A 21,391-nucleotide genomic window follows, 5' to 3' on the forward strand; every position below is an offset into this window, starting at 1 on the left:
CTGGTGTACACATTAAAGTTTGAGCAACATTGGATTTAGACCAGGAATTGGTAAACTTTTTCTGTAAAGAGCAAAAGTAATATGATTTGTGGGCCATACAGTCTCTGTTATATAACTATTCAGCTTTGCCATTGTTGCTTAAGAGTAGCCATAAATAATACATAAATGAGCAAGGCTATATATATATATATATTTGAACAAAACTTTATTTACCAAAACAGTCAGTGGGCTGTATTTGACCTATGGTCTATGGTTACCAGCCCCCAGTTTACATCATTTTGTGCAAAGCTTTAAAATTAGGAATCCTGCCTTGCACTTCTACTTAGTTATGGCACTGTTGTGCCACTGAGCACTTCCATTCTGCCTTCTAATTCTCATTGCCACTAGATTTTCAGCTTGCAAATAAAACCCTTAGTCCTTAGTGTATGATGTGTATGTGTTAATAAGAAGAGAGCCTATGTATTCTTTTAAGTCTAAAGGAGAACTTTGTGCTAAAATTTTCTTATTCTGAAATGTCCTTTAGTATTTTCAGCATAAATATATTTGAGATCTCCTGGAACCACCAATGTGTGGAATATTGATTTTTGTCATGTCATTGGGGCATTGAAATGTACAATCCCACTAATAGACTTCTTTCCTTTGGTTAAATTTTACTTAGTTTTATGTGCACTCTTTTTCTTTCTCTCTTTGAAAATTATCTGAAATACGTCTTTGAGGGAACCTCAGGTAGGTTTATTTGAGTGTCTATATGAACAAATGGATGGCACACTTACCAGAAAAGATACTGATTGTAGCTAGTGATGATCACCTTTTTGTGGCCCTCAAGTTAATGACCAACTCTGCATTTAGTGACATTTGATGATTTTCTTCAAAACATATCCTGCCACCAAATCAATGTACAAGATTTACATAGTATTGTATGCCATTATTATAATGTTGAATGCTATAAAAGATTTTTTAAAACATTGTTTAAGTCCTCTATAAAATAATTTGAAATAGGCAGGCAAAATTCATAAGTTTTTTAGTGCTTCCCATTCATAATCTTTTTTTCCCCACCATGGAAACTTGAAAATTGGGCAGCCCGGGTGGCCCAGTGGTTTAGCACTGCCTTCAGCACAGGGCATGATCCTGGAGAGCTGGGATCGAGTCCCACGTCGGGCTCCCTGCATGGAGCCTGCTTCTCCCTCTGCCTGTGTCTCTACTTTCCCTCTCTCTCTGTCTCATGAATAAATAAATAAAATCTTTAAAAAAAAACTTGAAAAATTTATATCTAAAATAAGTCCTTTATTATAATATTTACAATGTTTGAACATAGATCTTGACTTGGAAAGACTTAACTCTGCTTTGAAGTGGAAAAATTCTCAGCCCTAGTGCAGTATTTTGTTAAGCGTATTCATTAGAATGCAAGTTCCATAGGATGTCATATAGACATTCTATATAACATAAGTGTTATACAGAAAGGGATTCTCTGGCCAAGTGCTTTGGAAATGGGACTGAGTTAAATAAATCTAAATAGGCCTTTTAATTGCAGGACTTGTCAGGGCCTTTAGCATGCTAATGTGTGTGAATCTACAGGGCAGATAGTATGGAGGATAGAATGTAGTAGGCAGCATTTAGCAAACTCATCTCACTATTAAATCCCCATTTTTCCAGAAAACCTATAGAATATGCTTCACAAATACCAAGTTAGTGTATTTCTTTGACAATCAACAATTGGTCAAAAGGATATCTTTTTGTCTCACCCATCTTACTCCTTCATTCCATCTCTGGCTTGTTTTCAGTTTCCCCTAGGCTCTTAAGAAAAGCTGCTCGGGTAAAAACTCGGACAGTGGTTCTGACACCCACATACAGCGGAGAAGCAGATGCACTCCTGCCTTCTCTTAGAACGGAAGTGTGGACCTGGGGGAAAGGGAAGGAAGGACAGCTGGGTCATGGTGATGTTCTGCCGAGGTGAGTGTTGCCTGTATTTACTGTTAGCAGTTGGCTTTAAAACATAAATCTCTCTCCTGTGAAAGACTCTAAATCATTAACATGGATTTATAATAACCAAACAGATCTGTCACATTAGTTTTGAATTTGTACCTGATAATAAAGGACTTAAGTATCTGTGGTGTACCTTCCATCTCTTCTTTGATGTATATTCATCTTGGAACAGAGAGGGATGTTTGGGATAAGATTGTATTTTATTGAGACACTTAAATAGCTCAGTTGTTTTACTTTAATAAAAGAGCCAACATTTTTTTTTTTTTTACCTGAAAGGTGTCCTTCTGTGGCTGCCAAAATAACTGTAATAGCAATATTAAACCATTAATGCACATCAAGTAAAAACTGTTGCTTTGCATAAGAACTCTTGATATAAAAAAATTAGATATTTGTGAAGGTTTGTAATGGAATGATTATCTAAAACAGCCAGGTAATGAAGTGTCTCTCATCTTAGCAAAGTGAAGACATTAAACGAACAGAGAGACAAAAAGACTTCTCTCTCTGGTTATAGTTCATTGTGTCCTAAGAATACTCTCTGCCAAAATGAATCAGCAGGTTTTGATTCTTAACAGATTCTGAATTATGGTTGCTAATTAGTGACTGGCTGACAAAGATTAAATTAATAATCATCCAAAATTTTTTATAATAGTAGTAAGTTGAATATAATATATTGAATATAATATTCAATATTTTTATTTTAATACTTTCTTTTGAAATGTTTATCTTTACTTCAAAGTACTTATTCTGTAATTTGAAAAAGGTCATGATTTTTTTGAGCCTTCTTACATTGAGTTTGTATGTGTATCTTTTTCTTTAAGGCTTCAACCACTGTGTGTAAAATGTCTGGATGGTAAAGAAGTAATCTATCTGGAGGCAGGTGGTTACCATTCTCTTGCACTTACTGCGAAATCCCAGGTAGGAGACAAACTGTTAAAAGCTATCTTAATTTCGTGGAAGGTTAACATGACCAAATTGGACGTTCATTTATTGAGTGTTTGCTATGTGTCAGGCAATAAAACCATATCTTACTTGATCCTTCTAATATTTTACATTGCATTGTATTATTCCTGTTTTACAGATGAAGAAAGGGAGATTTAGAGAAATTATGTAACTCGGTAAAGTCACACGTGGGATAGTAAATAGTACGTAGAGTCAACACTGATCTGCCTAATGAAGGTTTCCATAATGTGTTCATATTGAAAAATAAAATTCAAGATTTTCCAGAGTATTGATGATTTTTTTTTTTTTTGGTATTAATGAATTTTCATTTGTTTTTTGCTGAAAAAAAATCTGTAAGTAAGATACTAAGAAAAGAAAACAAAAGGTATTTCTCTTAAAATGGGACCTCAGTGTGACCTCCAGAATCACTTAAAACCACACCCAGATACATAAATCCTGCATACATTATACATCTAGATACATAAAGTAGTTGTTTTAAGTGTGTTTTTTTTTGTTGTTGTTGTTAAGATTTAATTTTTGTACACACAACTTGGGGCTGGAACTCACAACCCTGAGATCAGGAGTCACACACTATGGACTAAGCCAGCCAAGTGCCCCTAAGTTGTTTTTAAATATATTCACATAAAATAAACATAAAAATTGCTAACTTATATATATATATATATATATATATATATATATATATATATATATATATGGCAAAACAAAAAAAGTACTTAGGGAAAAAAGCTGTTACAGTTACAATTAACTGTCTGACTCATTTCAGCTCAGGTCATGTTCTCAGGGTTGTGAGATTGAGCCCTATGTCTGGCGCTGTGCTGGGTGTGGAGCCTGTTTAAGATTCTCTCTCTCTCCCTCTTCCTCTGACCCTCCCTGTTGCTCACATGCTTTCTAATAAATAAATAATATAGCTCTGTACTTATTGACATTGAAAAATTTCAGGGAATAGCATTAAAGAAAAACATTAGGTTGCAAGACAAAAATTAGTATAGTCTCTTTTTTTTTTACATTTTGTGTCTACATTATATACAGTAGATATTAAAATTTCTAGAAGTATGTATGTGTGTGTTCCCAAAACAAAATAGCAGATGTCTCTAAGTGATCCGTTTATCAGTTGTTTTCACTTTCTTTTCATTTCTTTGTTCTGTGACAGTCTTGTATAGTGACCATGAATTGCTTTTAAAACCAGAAGAAACAAAACCATTTTCATTAATCATGGTCACTGTCATCTAGTTTCTTTTGACTGTAGTGGAGCATAGGTACTTGTTGTGTTTCACCCACAATAACTCTTTGTATATGAAAAGTGTTTTAGTCATTTCACAGTACTCCTATCTCTAGAAAGAGTCATGATCAATTTTTCTTTTTAGCACTTACCTTTCTTTTTTATCACTTTCTTTGTAAGAAGCAGTATAGGATAATTCCTGGGATTATATCCTGGCTCCGCCACTTATAAATTTGTGACTTCTCTGAGCCAGTTTTCTTACCTGTTAAGAAAGGATTGTCATGAGAATGAAACATTAATTAATACAAAGGAAGTGTTAAGAACAGTGCTTGGCAGATAGTAAACACCTGAGAAATGGTAGTTATTGTTAACTCTTGGACTCTATCTCTCTGTGTACTGTGATTATCTCTGGTCTTGTTTAAAATGAATTTTCTCAGTATCTTACTTTAAAGAATGTAAATAATGTATGTGTAACTATTGGTGTGTGTATGTATACACATAAATACACATATATGTATATGTTGTTATAGAAGTTCAGAAATGACATGCAAAGTCAGATTCACAACTCTTAACCTACTTTCCTATGATTTTCTAATAGGTTTACTCATGGGGTAGCAATACCTTTGGTCAACTTGGACATTATGATTTTCCAACAACAGTTCCTCGTCTTGCAAAGGTATTTTTGCGAATTTGATTTTTATAGCAACTTCTTTCAGAATTTTAAGTTATTGCACTTTATATTTATTTCTCCATTTTGTGTTTGAAAAAATTAAGAGAATTCTATATTTTGATATACTTAAAAGTTTTTTTTTAAGCCATGAAGCCCTTTATTTTCAAGCTAAATGTTCTTTTTAAAATGATGTTTATATTTCTTTTGTTCATTAATATTCATAGTCCTTTGCCTTTATTTAAAAAATAAAAATGAAAGTTCTTTGTCTTAAAACAAATGTTTCTAGGACTATCATGTTGACTTCTGAATTTTATCCTACCAAATAATGCCTACTTTTTGACTTTTACATAACATTTGGTGGTAGTATTTTTTTTGGTTTTCGTTGTTTTTTTACATATATAGTCATAGTAATAAAACCTCTTTGTAAATCTTTTCATTTTCTGTAGTGAAGCTAAAAGTATAGATGATTTCTTTGCTATTGTATGAATTGGTTTTAGTTTATGTAATGCTATTCAGAGATTGGTAGCTTCTAGTCCCCTTGATGCAGTTCTAGAAAACTGTTTCTCAGTCCTTTTTTTCCTGCCCCCAACCCTCTGGATTCTCATCAGTAGTACTGGCTCCTGATAGAAAATTTGTAGTTTTTTAGAGGGTAGAAGGTGAGGAGTACACATGGCACTAGCCTAACAGAATGGAGTATGGAGCTCATCATCTGTAGTTTGATTTTGGTATCAGTCTGTCCCAAGACATGCCTCCTCCACTGAGCAACAGAGACTAAAAAAAGATAGTTGCCTCAAGTTCAGGAACATGATTCATGTATAAACTCTGGATAATACATATTGTAGTAATTCATGTTTTCAGAGTGCACTGTGATCCATTACTTCATAAGACTTTTACATGCTTTTTTACATCCAGTGAACTTCATTTTACTGAGAGGGAAAGACTTAAATAAAACATTAGGCAACAGTTATTACTTTCTAGTCCCAATCTTAAATGTTTTCAGTACAGAGATTTCAGTGGTAAGGTATTCAATTACTAATATTATATAACAAAATATATGGTAAATCATGGTCTCTTGTTTTTCACTTCAGTAAAGTAGAACATATATTTATTCTTTTTCTTTCTTAAGATTTTTAATTTATTTATTCATGAGAGACAGAGGGGGGCGGGGCAGAGACACAGGCAGAGAGAGAAGCAGGCTCCCTGCAAGGAGCCCAATGTGGGACTTGATCCCGGATCTGGGATCACACCCTGAACCAAAGGCAGAGACACTCAACTGCTAAGCCACTCAGGCATCCCAAACATTCATTTATTCTTACCAAGGAAAGTTCTGTGACATAGAATAGAGAAATCAAGTTTCTGTGTGACACTATATAGTCAGACAAGAGAGCATAACATTTTAGTTTCATTACTCATTAACTGTACATACAAAAATTACAGTATCAGGATTTTGGTGTTTTGTTTTTTTTTATTTGTGGGAAGGATAAGAAAAACATTCTGACGTCATTTTAATCTGTGAATTAAAAGTCAGGGTAGAATGAGACCTGAATTAGTTTTGATTGAGACTAAGAAAAAAGACTCTTGTCTTCTGCAAACATTTTAATCCATTCTTTATAAAATTAGCAGGAAGCCAGTTATTTGGATAGCCTGAATTTGAGAAGATAATGTCATGCCAGGAAAGAATAACTATAAAGTAGTAGAGGCTTGCATCACACACACTCAATCATCAAATCACCTAGGATTTGGAGTCTATCTAGACAAAATCTAACAGATAAGAGGGATTTTGCTTATCAGTATAGAAGTCACAGCTAAAGCTGGGGCTGGAGGTTGGGGTAGTAGTTTTCATAGCAGAAATCTTTCTTCAAATGAAATCTTACATGTATCCCAAACATAAAACAGATAAACATGGAACTACTTTAGTTGAAGGATGGAGGGGAATGAGGGCAGAGCTTTGACACCTGTCTTTGCATGGTGCCTCCTGAATCATTACATGGAATCCTAAGGATTGAAAACCATTGGTTTAAGGCAGTGGTTCTTAAACTTTTGCACACATCAGCATCATTTGGAGAGCTTGTCAAACCAGATTGTTTCATCCCCAGTAGGGCCTGGAGAGTTTGCATTTCTAACATGTTGTAGATGATTGCTGCTGCTGCAAAGACTGCTTGTTGAGAACCACTGGTCTAGGGGATCCCTGGAGACGGGCTTCTAAGGGGTCCTGTCTGTTTCAACAACCTGGGAGTTGGTACAGTGAAGTCACATCAGAGAGGCAGCGAGTTCCAAGTGGGAAAACTGAATTTAGCACCCAGTGATTTAATTGGTTAGAATGGAATTTTGCCTTGTTCAATTTTTACTTTCCATCTTGATTTTTGTGCAGTCAAATGTGAATGGAAAAAGGTGTGTCCTAATTGTCCGAATAGGGCTCTAGCAGTTTCTGTGGCTTCTGATTGTAGTACAGGCTAAGCCCTGTAGAGACTTCCAAAAATAAGTATTAAAAAATTAGATCCATGTTTTTTCCTTTTTAAATCCCAGTTTTTCAGATTTTTTAAAGACAATCTAGTTCTAAATTTAAAAGCTGAACACAGGATTCCTTCTTATCTCTGCATGGGTGCTCAGTTGATCAGGTACATTACTGGGTAAGTTTGCCCTCTTGAGATATGAATGACTTTGCACCACACTGTTTAAAAAGTAAACTAACATTTCCATTTTGGTGGATCTGAATTTCTACTTAATTCTTTCTTTCATTTTGGACAGATGATATTTTGCTGTCGTTACAGGTGAGCAGTGAAAATGGAGTCTGGAGTGTCGCTGCCGGCCAGGATTATTCCCTGTTCTTAGTGGATACAGAAGACTTCCAGCCTGGGTTGTATTACAGTGGCCGACAGGACCCTGCAGAAGGTGACAACCTTCCAGAGAATCACAGTGGCACTAAGACTCCAATACTTCTCTCCTGTAGTAAGGTGAACAGGAATTGGATCCTAAGGCCTTCTGTAACACATGAACAGTTTTTTGTTTTTGTTATTATTTGTATATATGCCTGTTATTGTCTCTGACTACTGTATTTAAAAATTGCAAACCCTGCCCATCCCCCTTCACTCCTTATCTCATTTTCCTGACTTCTTTCTCTCCAGCCGAGCCACCTAGGTGTCCCTGGAGTAGATGAGTTGGTTTTTTTTTTTTTTTTTCTTAAGATTTTATTTATTTGTTCATGAGAGACACACACAGAGAGAGAGAGAGAGAGAGAGAGAGAGAGAGGCAGGCAGAGACACAGAGGGAGAAGCAGGCTCCATGCAGGGAGCTCAATGTGGGACTGGATCCCGGGACTCCAGAATCATGCCCTGAACCGAAGGCAGACGCTCCGCTGCTGAGCCACCCAGGCGTCCCAGTAGATGAGTTTTTAATTGGAAATGGGAAATAAAAATTACATAGACCCAAGGTGGGTTCAAGGCAGACCTGACAGGCCACCAGCTGTGCACTGTTTCCAATTCCTTCCCTGGCCTCCTCTTTTAACTTTTCATTTTATTTATTGCTGTTTACTTCCGTCTTTTTCATTTGTTGATTTGAATTTCTTTGCTTTCTGTCTTTGCTTTTCTCCTCTTTTTCATAAACTTAAACCACTGGCCTTTTCCTGATTTTCTTTTTTCTCATTAAAGTAACTCATCCTCATAGTGGTGTGTCATAAGGGAATTAACCCTCAAAGCTAATACATTCTGGATTTCTTATTCTTACTGGATAATATATCTTGGGGATTGCTTTTTTGTTTCGTGTTTGTTTTTCTAGCTAAATGCGTAAGCTTTGAATGTATAGGGCAAAATCTTTCTTGGTAAAGGCAACACTGGCCAAGACTTGGCTCTTGCCCTATATATAGCCTGTTATTCCAGATGTACTCATCGACTCTTTGTAGATGTTGGCCCTGGCTCCACATTCCCCATGAAAGATTCCACAGTCCAGATAAATGATGAAATAGGCTGATGGGAGGAATGAGGCTCTATTTTGTATCGTTAGTTACCATGGATATTAGTAGTCTGTTTGGATTGCAGCTTGGTTGCCTTGTTTGTAGGATCTGCGTATACATTATTTTTGTTCAGTGGTATAATGGGTAAATGACAGAAAGTCCCTTTAAAGAAAATCCCTGTATGTTGTACTTTGAAGAGACAACTCCTAGACTCTTGATGTTCCAGTATATGGTGTAGAGATTCTCTCTGTTCTTATTAATCCCATTTCATATAAAAGAGGGTCCTGAGACCTATATCTCTGTCATTTGGATCTTTGTATATTTAAGGTATCTGTAGTTCTAAACACATGTAACATGAAATAAAAGATATTGTGGCCGTAAATAAAAGTAGAATTGTATATAATAATACATAGGTCCAGATGCACATATATAACAATGTTGTACTGGTAAACCAGCTCTAAAGAAAGACAAAACAAAACAATAAGCCCTGATCTGTAGTGTTTGCCATTTCGGGGGGGTGATTTTACTATTGCCAATTTCAAACTACTAGTGGTTTATTATTTTTTTTTAATTTATTATTATTTTTAAAGATTTTATTTATTCATGAGAGACACAGAGAGGCAGAGACACAGGCGGAGGGAGAAGCAGGCTCTCTGCAGGAAGCCCAATGTGGGACTCTTAGGACCTGGGATCATGCCTTGAGCCTAAGGCAAATGCTCAACCCTGAGCCACCCAGACGTCCCTCAAACTACTAGTGGTTTAATAACTAACTTGCAAAATTCCTGAATATCTATCATTTGGCTCCTGCTAGCTAATATGAGCCAGCTTTAGCACCCAAATTATTGCTAGTAAATGGTATTTTATCTTTAATCTTTTTCTTCTCCTCTGTTTCAGCTTGGATATATAAGTAGAGTGACAGCAGGAAAAGATAGCTGTCTAGCTTTGGTGGACAAGAATGTTATGGGATATATTGCCAGTCTTCATGAGTTGGCTACCACGGAAAGACGGTTCTATGCAAAACTAAGTGACATCAAATCTCAGATTCTCAGGCCTCTTCTCAGTTTAGGTAAGTAGAACTTCTCCCCAGCTTCCTCAGTTATCAGGACTTTGATTTTATCTGTTCTTCCTGTGTCACAAATAAAAAAAACCTTGAGTTATGGGTTTGTTCCTTTCTTTTCATTCTCTTATTTTTGTACACAGCCAGTTAACAACTTATAAACTGTTTCCACTTTGTCAGTAGCCCAGCTGCCCCTGAGTATTCTGCTCCCAGAGCTCTTTTTCCTTGTAGAAATAGGAAGTGGAGCTTTCAGAATATTCATGGCAGAGAAGTAGAAACAGCTTTGGGAAAGTTGATCTAGGAGCTAGACTTCAAGACTCCTGGCCCCACTAGTCCTAAGATATGTTATACTACCTGAATTTTTTATTTTCTTTGTTCTGGTTACTAGAATTATATCAGGTAGAAGTTCATTTGGATTTACAAGTAGTCTCTTAAACTGTAGACAGGAGTGTTCAGGGTTTTGAACAATTCACATTACCATGAATTGGTTAAATCTGATTCCTTTTCTTAGCTGCAGTCAATAACAAAGAGGGATTGAAGATGAAGAGATAATACAGAGGAAATGGATTACAGTAGGTCTGCTGTCCAGATACACTAGATCCCTTGGGTTTCCAGGAGGTTAGATAGGAATACAAATGAAAGTGGAGGGAATAGCTATTGAAAATCAGATTTCACTATTTCAAAAAGTTTTATAGGTTTGGCCCTGCACATAGAAAATGGAGAGGAAGTTTTTTTTCCTCTTTCCTGCATTCCTTGCCCACCCCCCGTGAGGACCTAGAATTCAGATCAATACTAGAATACTTAAATTCTGCCTTGCTAGTATGGCAGTTTTTCCACATTAGGTTGACACTGGCTTGTGTGGATCAGCCCATTTTTATAATAAGAAAACATTTATTTTTCAGATAACTAGTTTATAGTCTTTCAGAATGTGACCCTTTGTAGGTTAGAGGCTGTCTGCATTTATTTATTTTTGTTTATTCTATTTTGTCTTATTTTTTTATTTTTTTAAGTTTATTTTTCAGTGATTTCTACACCCAACATGGGGCTCAGACTCATGACTTGGAGATCAGGAGTCGCATGCTCTTCCGACTGAACCAGCCAGGCGCCCCAGTTTGTTTATTTTAGCTTTTAATATGTTTTGCCTTTTTAAATGTTGTAGAGTGCCTATTCTATGAATTCTCCTCTAGTGGGTGGGTCTAACACGACAGGAGATTGGCAGGGGAAAAGCAGCAATCCAAGCTGGAAGCTTCCTGAATTGCTCTGAAAGAGTGAAATTGTCCTTTTACCTGTCCTGATTTGTGATTTCCATGTTGTTCTTGCCTTGTCTGCTCATCAGCCTTACTGCTTCGAGGGAAGTCCTGGAAATTAGGAACTTTGGACTGGGAAAAAGCAAATAGTCTCCTGGTGCCCCCTATAATTTTCAGAGCAATCTGGTCAATCTGATTTTGGGATTGCCCTCTCTTCACTGAAGTGTTGGGCTTGTCCAGGGGTTAGAGCAGAAATCAATACAAAAAGTTGAAAACATTAACTAAAATAGAACTACAAAAGTGAGTTTAATTCTTGGCTGTCACTTACCAGTTGTATGAAATTAGATAATTCACTTCCCTTCTTTTGGCTTCAGATTACTTAAAAATAGGAGGAGAGTTAGATTTGCTTAGTGGTTCTCAAATTAGGCTAGTTTCCAGAATTACTTGGAAAGCTTTTCTTCTGAATATATCCATCCTGTGATCTTAACCCTACCTTATTGAGTCAGAATCTATAGGATCCCTGTGCATGTATTTTTAACAAGTTTCTCAAATGACTGGATTCTATGATCTCTGAAGTTTCTTTGTTTAACATTATGATTATTTGAGTTCCACGATCAAGAGTATATCTCAACATGTTAAGTATTTTTGGAAAAGGGTAATTCATAATCTTGATCATAAGAAAGTATTCAGGTAATGAGTCTTCAGATTATATCATCATCATCATCATCATCATCACTTTGTTACAGAAAATTTGGGTACTGCAAGCACAGTCCAGCTGTTGCAGGAGGTGGCAAGCCGATTCAGCAAGCTGTGTTACCTAATTGGTCAGCATGGAGCCTCACTGAGCAGCTTCCTTCATGGGATAAAGGAAGCCAGGAGTTTGGTCATTCTGAAGCATGCAAGTCTCTTCTTGGATAGTTATACAGAGCAAGTATCCAGTCCCGTGTCATGTTCAATCTCTGCAGGGTTATTCTGCCAAGGAGAACAGCTCCTTAATCAGAAGAGACTAGATTAGGGACAGTGATATAAGGTAATATAAATTGCAAAGCAGTATTTTAATCTTAAGCCAACTATAGTTCTGCATTGCTAAAATTTTAGTTTTCTTTAAGTGGAAAAGAGGTTTAAAAATAATTCTATTTCTGTAGTCTAGCAGAATGATTGATAATGTACTTAATTTACATCCAATATACTATAATAAATGTGGTTCTTTAGAGAACAATTTTGCTTAAGTAAATTATACTAAAATTAGAAGAAGTAACGAAGCCAATTACTTTAAGACCAACTGCTAATGGTAAATATGGAGCTGTTCCACTGTCTTGTTTTTTATTGTTATGTAACTGGAGGATTTAAAGACCATACTATCTTCAAAATAAGAATATTTCCTTAATAAAATCTAGGATGAGTTATTCAGTGTTCTTTTGATGTTTTTCAAGTAACATATCCTACGTGTATTTAATTTAAATATTTTTCACTTTTTACTAATTTGTATTTTGACATTATGAGAGGCATAATTTGTTTTTTAATAAGTATTAAAATATCATTAATGCTGTTGATCTGAAGTGAAAGTTTTATTCTTTATTAGTATCTTCATCCATCTAGCAAATATCTACTGAGTATCCACTAAATGCCAGGCACTGTGTAGAGCATCCACTGTGTAGAGTATCCACTAAATGCCAGGCATTGTGTAGATCATGCAGCCACAGTGGGAAGCCCGTGAAAAGAAGTTCATGTTCTTTTTTTTTTTTTTTTAAGATTTTATTTATCTATTCATGAGAGAGCAGGAGAGAGAGAGGCAGAGGCAGAGGCAGAGTGAGAAGCAGACTCCTTCAGAGCAGGGACCCCAATGTGAGGCTTGATCCTAGGATCACAACCTGAGCTGAAGGCAGGCACTTTACCAACTGAGCCACCCAGGCACCCCAGGAGTTCATGTTCTATTGGTGTTTTGTTTAGGTTATTTTTAATATAAGTGATGGTGTTTATTATTAAAAATTATACAAATAGAATAGTCAAAAAGATATTTAAAGTTGCCCATAATCCTACCGCTAGATATAACCATTATTATTAATCGTAGTGTACTTCTTTTCAGACTTACTTACGCAGATATTTGCATGTGATTTTAATTGTAAGCAAATTAAATATATTTGAAGCTGTTGTCTGAGAGGAAATACCCTAAAGTCTTTTAACTCATATTTCAGACATGAAAAATAACATTATTTGATACCAATTTACCTTTGGGGTGGGGGGACAGAGGAAGAGCAAGAATCTTAACAGACTCTATGCCGAGCATGTAGCCCAATGCAAGGCTCAATCTCATGATTCTAAAATCATGACCTGAGCTGAATTCAAGAGTTGGCTGCTTAACCAACTGACTGAGCCACTCAGGCAACCTTAATTTTTTTTTTAAACTAGATTTTGTTTCAGCTTTTACTACTATAATTCTTTTTTGTCTTATTTATTTCACTTTTTTTTTTTTTTTGCTTCTCTGATATTTCAGACCTTAGAAATTCTTTCATTTTGGTATTTGGACTGTTTTTTAATGTGATTTATTCACATAGGTTAGGCAAGTAGAAAACCTTGTGTTTATGAGTTTTAAAAGTTATTTTTAATTGTGGTAAAATACACATAACATCCAATTTACCATCAGGACCATCTTTAAGTGTACAGTACATACCTTGGGCTATTTTGTATAGGAATTTGCCTTCTCTCCAAGTCGATTGATTACATTTTGCCATTCTGGGCATATGGTAGAAATGTACATGACTCAAAATAGTATAACAAGACATTCTCTAGCAATATATCAAAACTTAACCAACATTTCCTAATAGTTTCACCCGACTTCTTTAAACATATTTTCTTCCCTTCTCTATTGTTTATTTCTGAACACTTAATTTTCATTAAAAATCCAACAATTTTGGGCAGCCCAGGTGGCTCAGCGATTTATGCTTCCTTCAGCCCAGGTCGTGGTCCTGGAGACCCAGGATCAAGTCCTGCGTCAGGCTCCCTGCATGGAGCCACCTTCTCCCATTGCCTGTGTCTCTGCCTGTCTCTCTGTTTCTCATGAATAAATAAAATCTTTAGAAATCAACAATTTTAATTATATTTTCTCAAGCTTGTAAGTTGCCAAAGTAAAATATACCAAGCAAATTCTAGCACCTTCTGCATAACTTTAGTTGTATTTTAAATTTACAATTAAATCAACATCTTTACTAAAATGATTTCCCCCTCCTGATTATTGTGATTATCACATCACATAATCTGCCCTTCTTTTTAGTCAAGTCAGTTCATGAATGTTGACATCACAAAAGTTCTGAAACTTATTGGTGAGACACCAAGAAGTACCTGCTCCAGATGTTTCTTATGTAAATTTGTTCTTCAGAATTTTCATTTAATGCTAACGTGCATGTGTTTTCTCTTTTGCTCAAGGTATTGCACATCTATTACAAATTTCCTGGTTATGGGAGGATTCCAACTTCTTGCCAAGCCTGCCATGTAAGCAAATATATACCTTCCCATTATTACTATAACAACCAAAGATCGTATTTTATAGTGTTCTGTGTGTTTGAGTGCCCAGGAAAAGCTTTGACTTAGTCGTTTTACCAAATGAATCAAAATGTAGACTTTCACTAAACTCTTATAAAAGACAGATGTTATTGGCCCCCAGTTATCATTGGAAGTGTAGTATGTGATATTGAAAAGATCACAAGATCTGGGTCCTTCTTTATTATCCCTGAGATGTTGGACAACTCTCTTTACAAATTGAGGCTAATTTTTTTTCATCTGAAAAACGGGAATGCTTTTTCCCTGGTTGTGAGGAACAAATAACGTATATAATGGTATAGAGAAAAACATAAAGTGTTGTACCAATATAAAGATTTAGCTTCTGAATAATAAATATAAAAGCCCCTTATATGAGGCTAATCATTCTGAACTATGTAGATTCTCATCAAGTGTTGACCTAGAGACAAAGGCAAGCTTAAAACATTCAGTTTTATTTTATTTTATTTTTATTTTTATTTAATTTTATTTTTTTAAAGATTCTATTTATTTATTTGTGAGGGACACAGAGAGGCAGAGACATAGGCAGAGGGAGAAGCAGCCCAATGTGGAACTCTGGACTTGATCCCAGGATGATGGGATCACGACCTGAGCCAAAGGCAACGCTCAACTGCTGAGCCACCCAGGTGCCCCTCAGTTATATTTTAATAGTAAACATATCAAATATGTATTCACAACCCAGATTTTATAGATGTTAATGTTTTTCCATGTTTGCTTTTGATCTTACATCCTAATAGAGTAATAACATCCTTGTCTCAGTTCTGATCTTAATGGGAATAGTTTTGGTATTTCTTCATTAAAGATAATTGCCTTAGGTTTTTGGTAAACATCATTTATAGAGTTAAAAGCTTCCCTTCTTAAAAAGGGTGGGGGAAGATTCCTTTCTATTCCTGAAAGTTGAAGAGTAATTGATTTTTTTAATGGTGACTGTCCTTGAGTTATAAATTCAGTGGTCTGTCTTAGTTTTTCAGTACATTGCTGGATTCAATTTGCTAATATTATAAGATTTTTGCATCTAAATGAATGTGAGGTTTTCCTTCTCTTTTGAACTTGAAGTTTTGGTAAGAAAATTGCACTAGCAATTACAAAGTGAGTGTGGGAACTTTATATTTTCTGGAATAGTTTGCATGAGATAGGGAATATCTGTACTTTGTGATTTTTTAGAATTCGTCTGTAAAAACGTATGGCTTTTGTGGGGGCATTTCTGTAGGGAGTTTTTAAACTACTGAATTTCTTTAATGAATAGATCTGTTCAGGTCTTTATTTCTTCTTATGGCTTTAATTATTTGTACTTTTCTGGAAAATTATTCATCGCATTCAAGTTGTCAAATTTATTAGCATGATATTGCTACCATTGTCTTTTTTTTTTTTTGCTACCATTGTCTTAAGATGTTTTTACCTCCATAATAACTCTAGTGGTACCCCGTATTTTTCATTCATGAGTCTTTTTTCTTTTTATCTTAGTCAATTTTGTCATCAGTTTACCCTTTTTAATTTTCTTTTCAAGATTAAGCTTTAGTTACTCCTTTGCTTTCTTTGTTTTCTATTTCATTAACTTCTGACTTTTTAAAAACGATTTTAGGGCAGCCCGGGTGGCTCAGCGGTTTTGTGCCGCCTTCAGCCCAGGGCATGATCCTGGAGACCTGGGATCAAGTCCCACGTCGGGCTCCCTACATGGAGCTTGCTTCTCCCTCTGCCTGTGTCTCTGCCTCTATATCTCTGTGTCTGTCATGAATAAATAAATAAAATCTTAAAAAATAATATTATATCTATATATTATATTGACTAAAAAAAGCTTATTTAGCCTTCAGTGTTAGTGAAATGCTAAATCTTGCTCCCCCCCTCCCCCAGGGAGAAAATGACTGCAGGCAAACCAGTAATTAAGTGAAGAAAAAAAATGAATGGTTATTTTTTTTTTTATGAATGGTTATTTTTACAAATAGTAATGCTTGAAGAAAAACAAGTTTATTGTAGGAAGATACAAAAGTAGGTGGAGATTTGTGGAAATATAAAAATGAGGAGGTTTCTGGGCTTCTTGAAGGACAATGAAAGTTGCTGACCCTGATGCCTTATTTTGTTTTACTTTTTTGTTATCCTTCCTCTAGTATTTCAGAGTTGAGTCCACAGTACGCAGGAATTGACTTGACTCCTTGTTAGAGCAGCTAAAGCAGATGACATAAGCAAAAGCCTCTTGCTAGAGCAATTAATGAACAGTGAGTGACTTTAAGCTAAGGAAGCAATATTAAGTCTGGATTTGGGCAGTATTTCCCAAGCTGTGGTTCATGAACCCCAGGGTTTTACATATTTAAAAAGCAATAATAACCTCTTTATAGCTTCTATTTACAAAGTCAGTATTTTAAATTATTTAGTATTTATTTAAAAGGAGAACTTCTAGGGTGTAGCTGGTGAGCCATCATGGCAGTAGGTCTTGGATGTTGATACACAAGCTCTCATCACTCAGCTGGTTTATTATTTGGCTCCTTAACTCATGCTAGCCTAGTGGCTTGATCATCACGTAGGTTTGTAAAAAAGAAATATTGTGGTAACATATACATACCATAGCATTTATCATTTTAAACATTCCTAAGTGTATAATTCTGTGGCACCAAGAACATTCATGTTGTATAAACCATTACCACTATTTATACACAAAACTTTTAAAAATCATCCCCAACAAAAACTCTTTCTCTACCCATTAAGCAGTAACTTCTTTCTTCCCCTAACCCTAGCTCCTGGTAACCTCTGTTCTACTTCTGTCTTCATGAATTTGCCTATTCTAGGTACCTCACATAAGTGAAATCATATAGTATTTGTCTTTCTGTATCTAGTTTATTTCCCTGAGTAATATTTTCAAGGTAGCATATACCAAAATTGCATAGCTGAATGCATTATTCCATTATATGTATAGTCTACATTTTGTTTATCCATTCATCTGTTGATGGATACTTGGGTTGTTTCTACCTTTAGTATATTAATGTTTGAGTAACAAATACAAATGTAACCATGTAAGGAAGAGCAGTATTGCCACTTTTAGATTAAAACTCTCACAAGAAGATAAGCAGAACATCCTAAGTTCAGTTTTCCTGAGAATATACAAGGGCCTTTTTGGGAAAGTCCACAGGCAAGGACATGAGTGAGTTCTGAAAAGTAATAGGACTTAAAAGAGTTGGAACATTTCTGGTGTAGTACCGTGTATCCAGAAGAAATGTGGTTATAGCGACTATGTGTTCAGCCTCTACTATTTCAATCTCTCAGGAGTAGGTTAAAGCAGAACACTTCTGTGGAGTTAAATGAGTGTCCTTAGCTGATCTCAGCAGTAGAACATGTAGGAGAAAATAGGAACATCCACACAAGCCAAATATAAATAAAAATCTGGGTCATGTTCCCCAGGGCACTCTCAGATCTTTTAATTGCATTATAAATACAATTTGTGCTATTGAACTTTTGGGTTCCTGGAAATTATTACGTATTTTCCATTCCAAGATAGTATTTTATAATTTCTGAGTTAAATATTTCTTTATTCTATAGTTTTCTAAGGAATTATAAAATGATTCATTCTTGCTTATAGTCTTGTGTGGCATTGTCTTATTTGAAGCCTTGTAGGTAAGAATTATAATGTAATGCTTTTTAAGTTCTCAGGGTAGTACCTGGCATATAATTTGCTTACGAAGGGACAGATAATTATTATTCTATCCCACCAACTCTTAATTACTTTCACATGTTTTTCTTCTTTTACATTTTTAAAGTATTTTCGTCTGATCATAGTCTCAGTGGGTTATTGATCACCATTAAGATTTGCAATAAAATTATAGTAATGAATTTATATAAAACTGAATATAAAAACTAAATGTTGGCTTCAGATTAAAATGTTTTTGATGATTTCAGCATTGAAATTTTCACATAGGATTAGCTTTACCGTTTCCTGTTAATTATAGTACTGCAGTTTTTCATTATTCTCTTGTAATAAATTCTTATTAGGTGAAGGAAAGAAAGAAATGAGAAGTATTTTTTTTTTTTTTTATGATAGTCATCAGAGAGAGAGAGAGAGAGAGGCAGAGACATAGGCAGAGGGAGAAGCAGGCTCCATGCACAGGGAGCCCGATGTGGGATTCGATCCCGGGTCTCCAGGATTGCGCCCTGGGCCAAAGGCAGGCGCCAAACCGCTGCGCCACCCAGGGATCCCCAATGAGAAGTATTTTAATATTACATGCCAGTTGTGTTGGAGTGAAGAGCTTTGTTTCTCTCCAAATTTTTCTGTTTAGTACAGCTGATTAGAGCAATTAGTCTTGCCATTTATTGCTGTGACTTTTGGCTTGGAAATTAACAGGTAATGGTGTCAGCTGGATTCCAGTTATTCCCTGAAACTCTGGGATTCATGATTCATTTCCTAGAATTTAAGGCACGGTTTATGATTAACCATCTCTTACTATTGCTACCATATGCTGCTACTTTATATGCAGAAATCGTATTTTATAAACAATGAAATTCTTTTAATTGTATGCCTTATTTCATTGCATTTATTATCTACTTTCATAGCACCAAAAAATGTGCATTCTGAAAAAAGTAATATCTATCTAGTGCAATATATCTATTGAATATCATGCATTTGTCAATATCAAAAAGACTAACAAAATCTCTTTTTGTCCTCTATCTCTAGTGATTTCCTAAATAAAAACCAGGAGCTATTACAAGATTTATCAGAAGTAAATGATGAAAACACCCAATTGATGGAAATACTGAATACTCTGTTTTTCTTGCCAATCAGACGACTTCATAATTATGCAAAAGTTTTGCTAAAGCTTGCTACTTGTTTTGAAGTGGTAAGCTCCCATAAATATCTCATTTGGACTCTTGGGAAGCCAAGGATTATAGTTGTTTGGATTATACTACCCCAAGATCTCAAACTCCACTAATTTACTGTTTATATGTGTCTAATTAAGTTATTTTTCTTCAAGAAAATGAAAGTTTGTAGGTAAATCTACTTCTCTTTGCTTTTGATTTAATTTTTTCTTGAATTTTATCAAGATTAGTTGTATTCATTTTATGAAAAAACTGTCTAAAGTTGAGACCCAGTTATGCTACTTAATACTTGTCAAAGTTTATTGAATCATACTAGTATAAGTTACACAGAGCTCCTTCAAACCCTGGCTTTCTGTATAATGAGTAATATATGTGTAAGGCAGTGGAGTTACCACCTGGCCAAGATTCATGATAGACTCATGCCAGGTATTCAGGTCACCTTAGCATATGCTATGAGAAATCACAGTGTTACAGGATTTTCTCAAATGTTAAGTGGTCCACTTTCTATGTAAAATTAGTTAGGTGGAGTCCTAGAAAATTAGTACCATTCTGGGATATGAGTGTATGTAAACTAGTCCTGAGACATTTACCTTTGAAATTGTACTAAAACATATAGTTCATTTTGTTCCCACTCTGAAGGGCTCCAGAGAAACCATAATAATTCTAGGGTCTCTCCTATTTTAGAATCTTTTAAATGATGGAACTTACCTTCTTATTTGGACAGATTGCAGTCTCCAGAGTGACCCAAGAACTGATGTGGGCTTTTTATGTTTGATTATACTGTGGTCTCATAGACCTTTTCTTTAGTCTGATTTCAATTTAACTCAAACTGATGTAGTTTTAGCAATGAAGGTTTGAGCTATACAAATAACCCAATGAGATGGAAATGTCATCTCAGTGTCTCCTCCATCAAAGGTCTTCCCTCCTAGACCAACTTAGGACTTTCAGAGAATCTGATATTGCAGTGTTTCTAGTCTGAAGGGTCCTAATTCTGTGTAAAAAAACAGACTCTTTAGCTTGGCATTTAAGGCCCATTATAGTATGATACCCTCTTTTGTTTCTAGCCTTACCTATTACCCTGTGTCTTACATGTTAGTTCAGATCCCTGGATATACATGTTTTTATTTCCTTCATGAGATACTCTACCGCCATCCTAATTATGGAAAAATTTCAAGGCCTGGGTCAAAAGTCATTTTATTATTAAAATGAAGCCTTCTCTGACTATACCATATTCCCTCCTCTTCTCATCTTTGAAAAATTAGTGACTCTTTTCTCTGCGCTTTGTTAGTATTGTCTTTCTCCATTATTCTCTTATCATGATCCCCAGGAGTGGGGATCAAAATCATCTGTGGAAATTTTTTCAAAATACATGGTCATGTTCCAACACTGTAAATTGTTATGTACTAAGTCTCAGGTATATCTCAGACATCATATATACATATAAATTTCTCTAGATAAAAATAATACCTAATATTTACTAAATGCATTCCATGTGCCAGGTACTAAGCATGTTATATGTATTTATTTAACCCTCATGTCAACCCTGCGAAATAGATATTATTATGATACCCTTTCTACAGATGAAAGAGTTGAGGCACAATTGAGAATTGGTCAAGCTAAAACTTATATTCAAGGGCTCCAGAGTCTGTTCTTTTAACCACTTTATATCGTCTTTTCTGATAGATAGCCTATTAACAAAACCCATTGCATTATTCGGGCATGTTGTATGTTTTTCTCTTTTCTGCCTTGTTTTAAGCTCCCAGAAGACAAAGATTGTGCCTTACTTATTTTTTTATCCCTGACACTCAGCAGAATATTCTGTACATAGTACATTAAATGTTTTTTAATGAATGGAAAAAATGAGTATGAATCACTAAGAATTGTGGAATATAAAGTAATTACTCTTGAATGTGAGGGATCATCCTTTCGTTTCACCATCTGCTCACTT

General features: G+C 35.3%; 1 protein-coding gene across 8 annotated transcripts in view; it reads left to right on the forward strand.

The window, feature by feature from the left end:
* The window catches only part of ALS2 (alsin Rho guanine nucleotide exchange factor ALS2), a 70,618-nt gene that overhangs the window by 23,239 nt on the left and 25,988 nt on the right, over window positions 1–21,391 (forward strand). For 5 of the 8 annotated variants that reach the window (XM_026002530.2, XM_026002532.2, XM_072741654.1 and 2 more), the window contains exons 6-13: window positions 1,782–1,950; window positions 2,802–2,898; window positions 4,764–4,841; window positions 7,607–7,789; window positions 9,679–9,850; window positions 11,835–12,015; window positions 14,512–14,577; window positions 19,301–19,463. In XM_026002530.2, the coding sequence (XP_025858315.2) occupies window positions 1,782–1,950; window positions 2,802–2,898; window positions 4,764–4,841; window positions 7,607–7,789; window positions 9,679–9,850; window positions 11,835–12,015; window positions 14,512–14,577; window positions 19,301–19,463 (1,109 nt within the window). Of the gene's footprint in view, window positions 1–1,781; window positions 1,951–2,801; window positions 2,899–4,763; window positions 4,842–7,606; window positions 7,790–9,678; window positions 9,851–10,851; window positions 12,119–14,511; window positions 14,578–19,300; window positions 19,464–21,391 lie in introns of all 8 variants that reach the window. The other 3 variants (XR_011997840.1, XR_003235537.2, XR_011997841.1) reach the window with 3 other exon arrangements.

This window comes from Vulpes vulpes, chromosome 16, assembly GCF_048418805.1.
Source record: "Vulpes vulpes isolate BD-2025 chromosome 16, VulVul3, whole genome shotgun sequence".
Classification (NCBI taxonomy): domain Eukaryota; kingdom Metazoa; phylum Chordata; class Mammalia; order Carnivora; family Canidae; genus Vulpes; species Vulpes vulpes.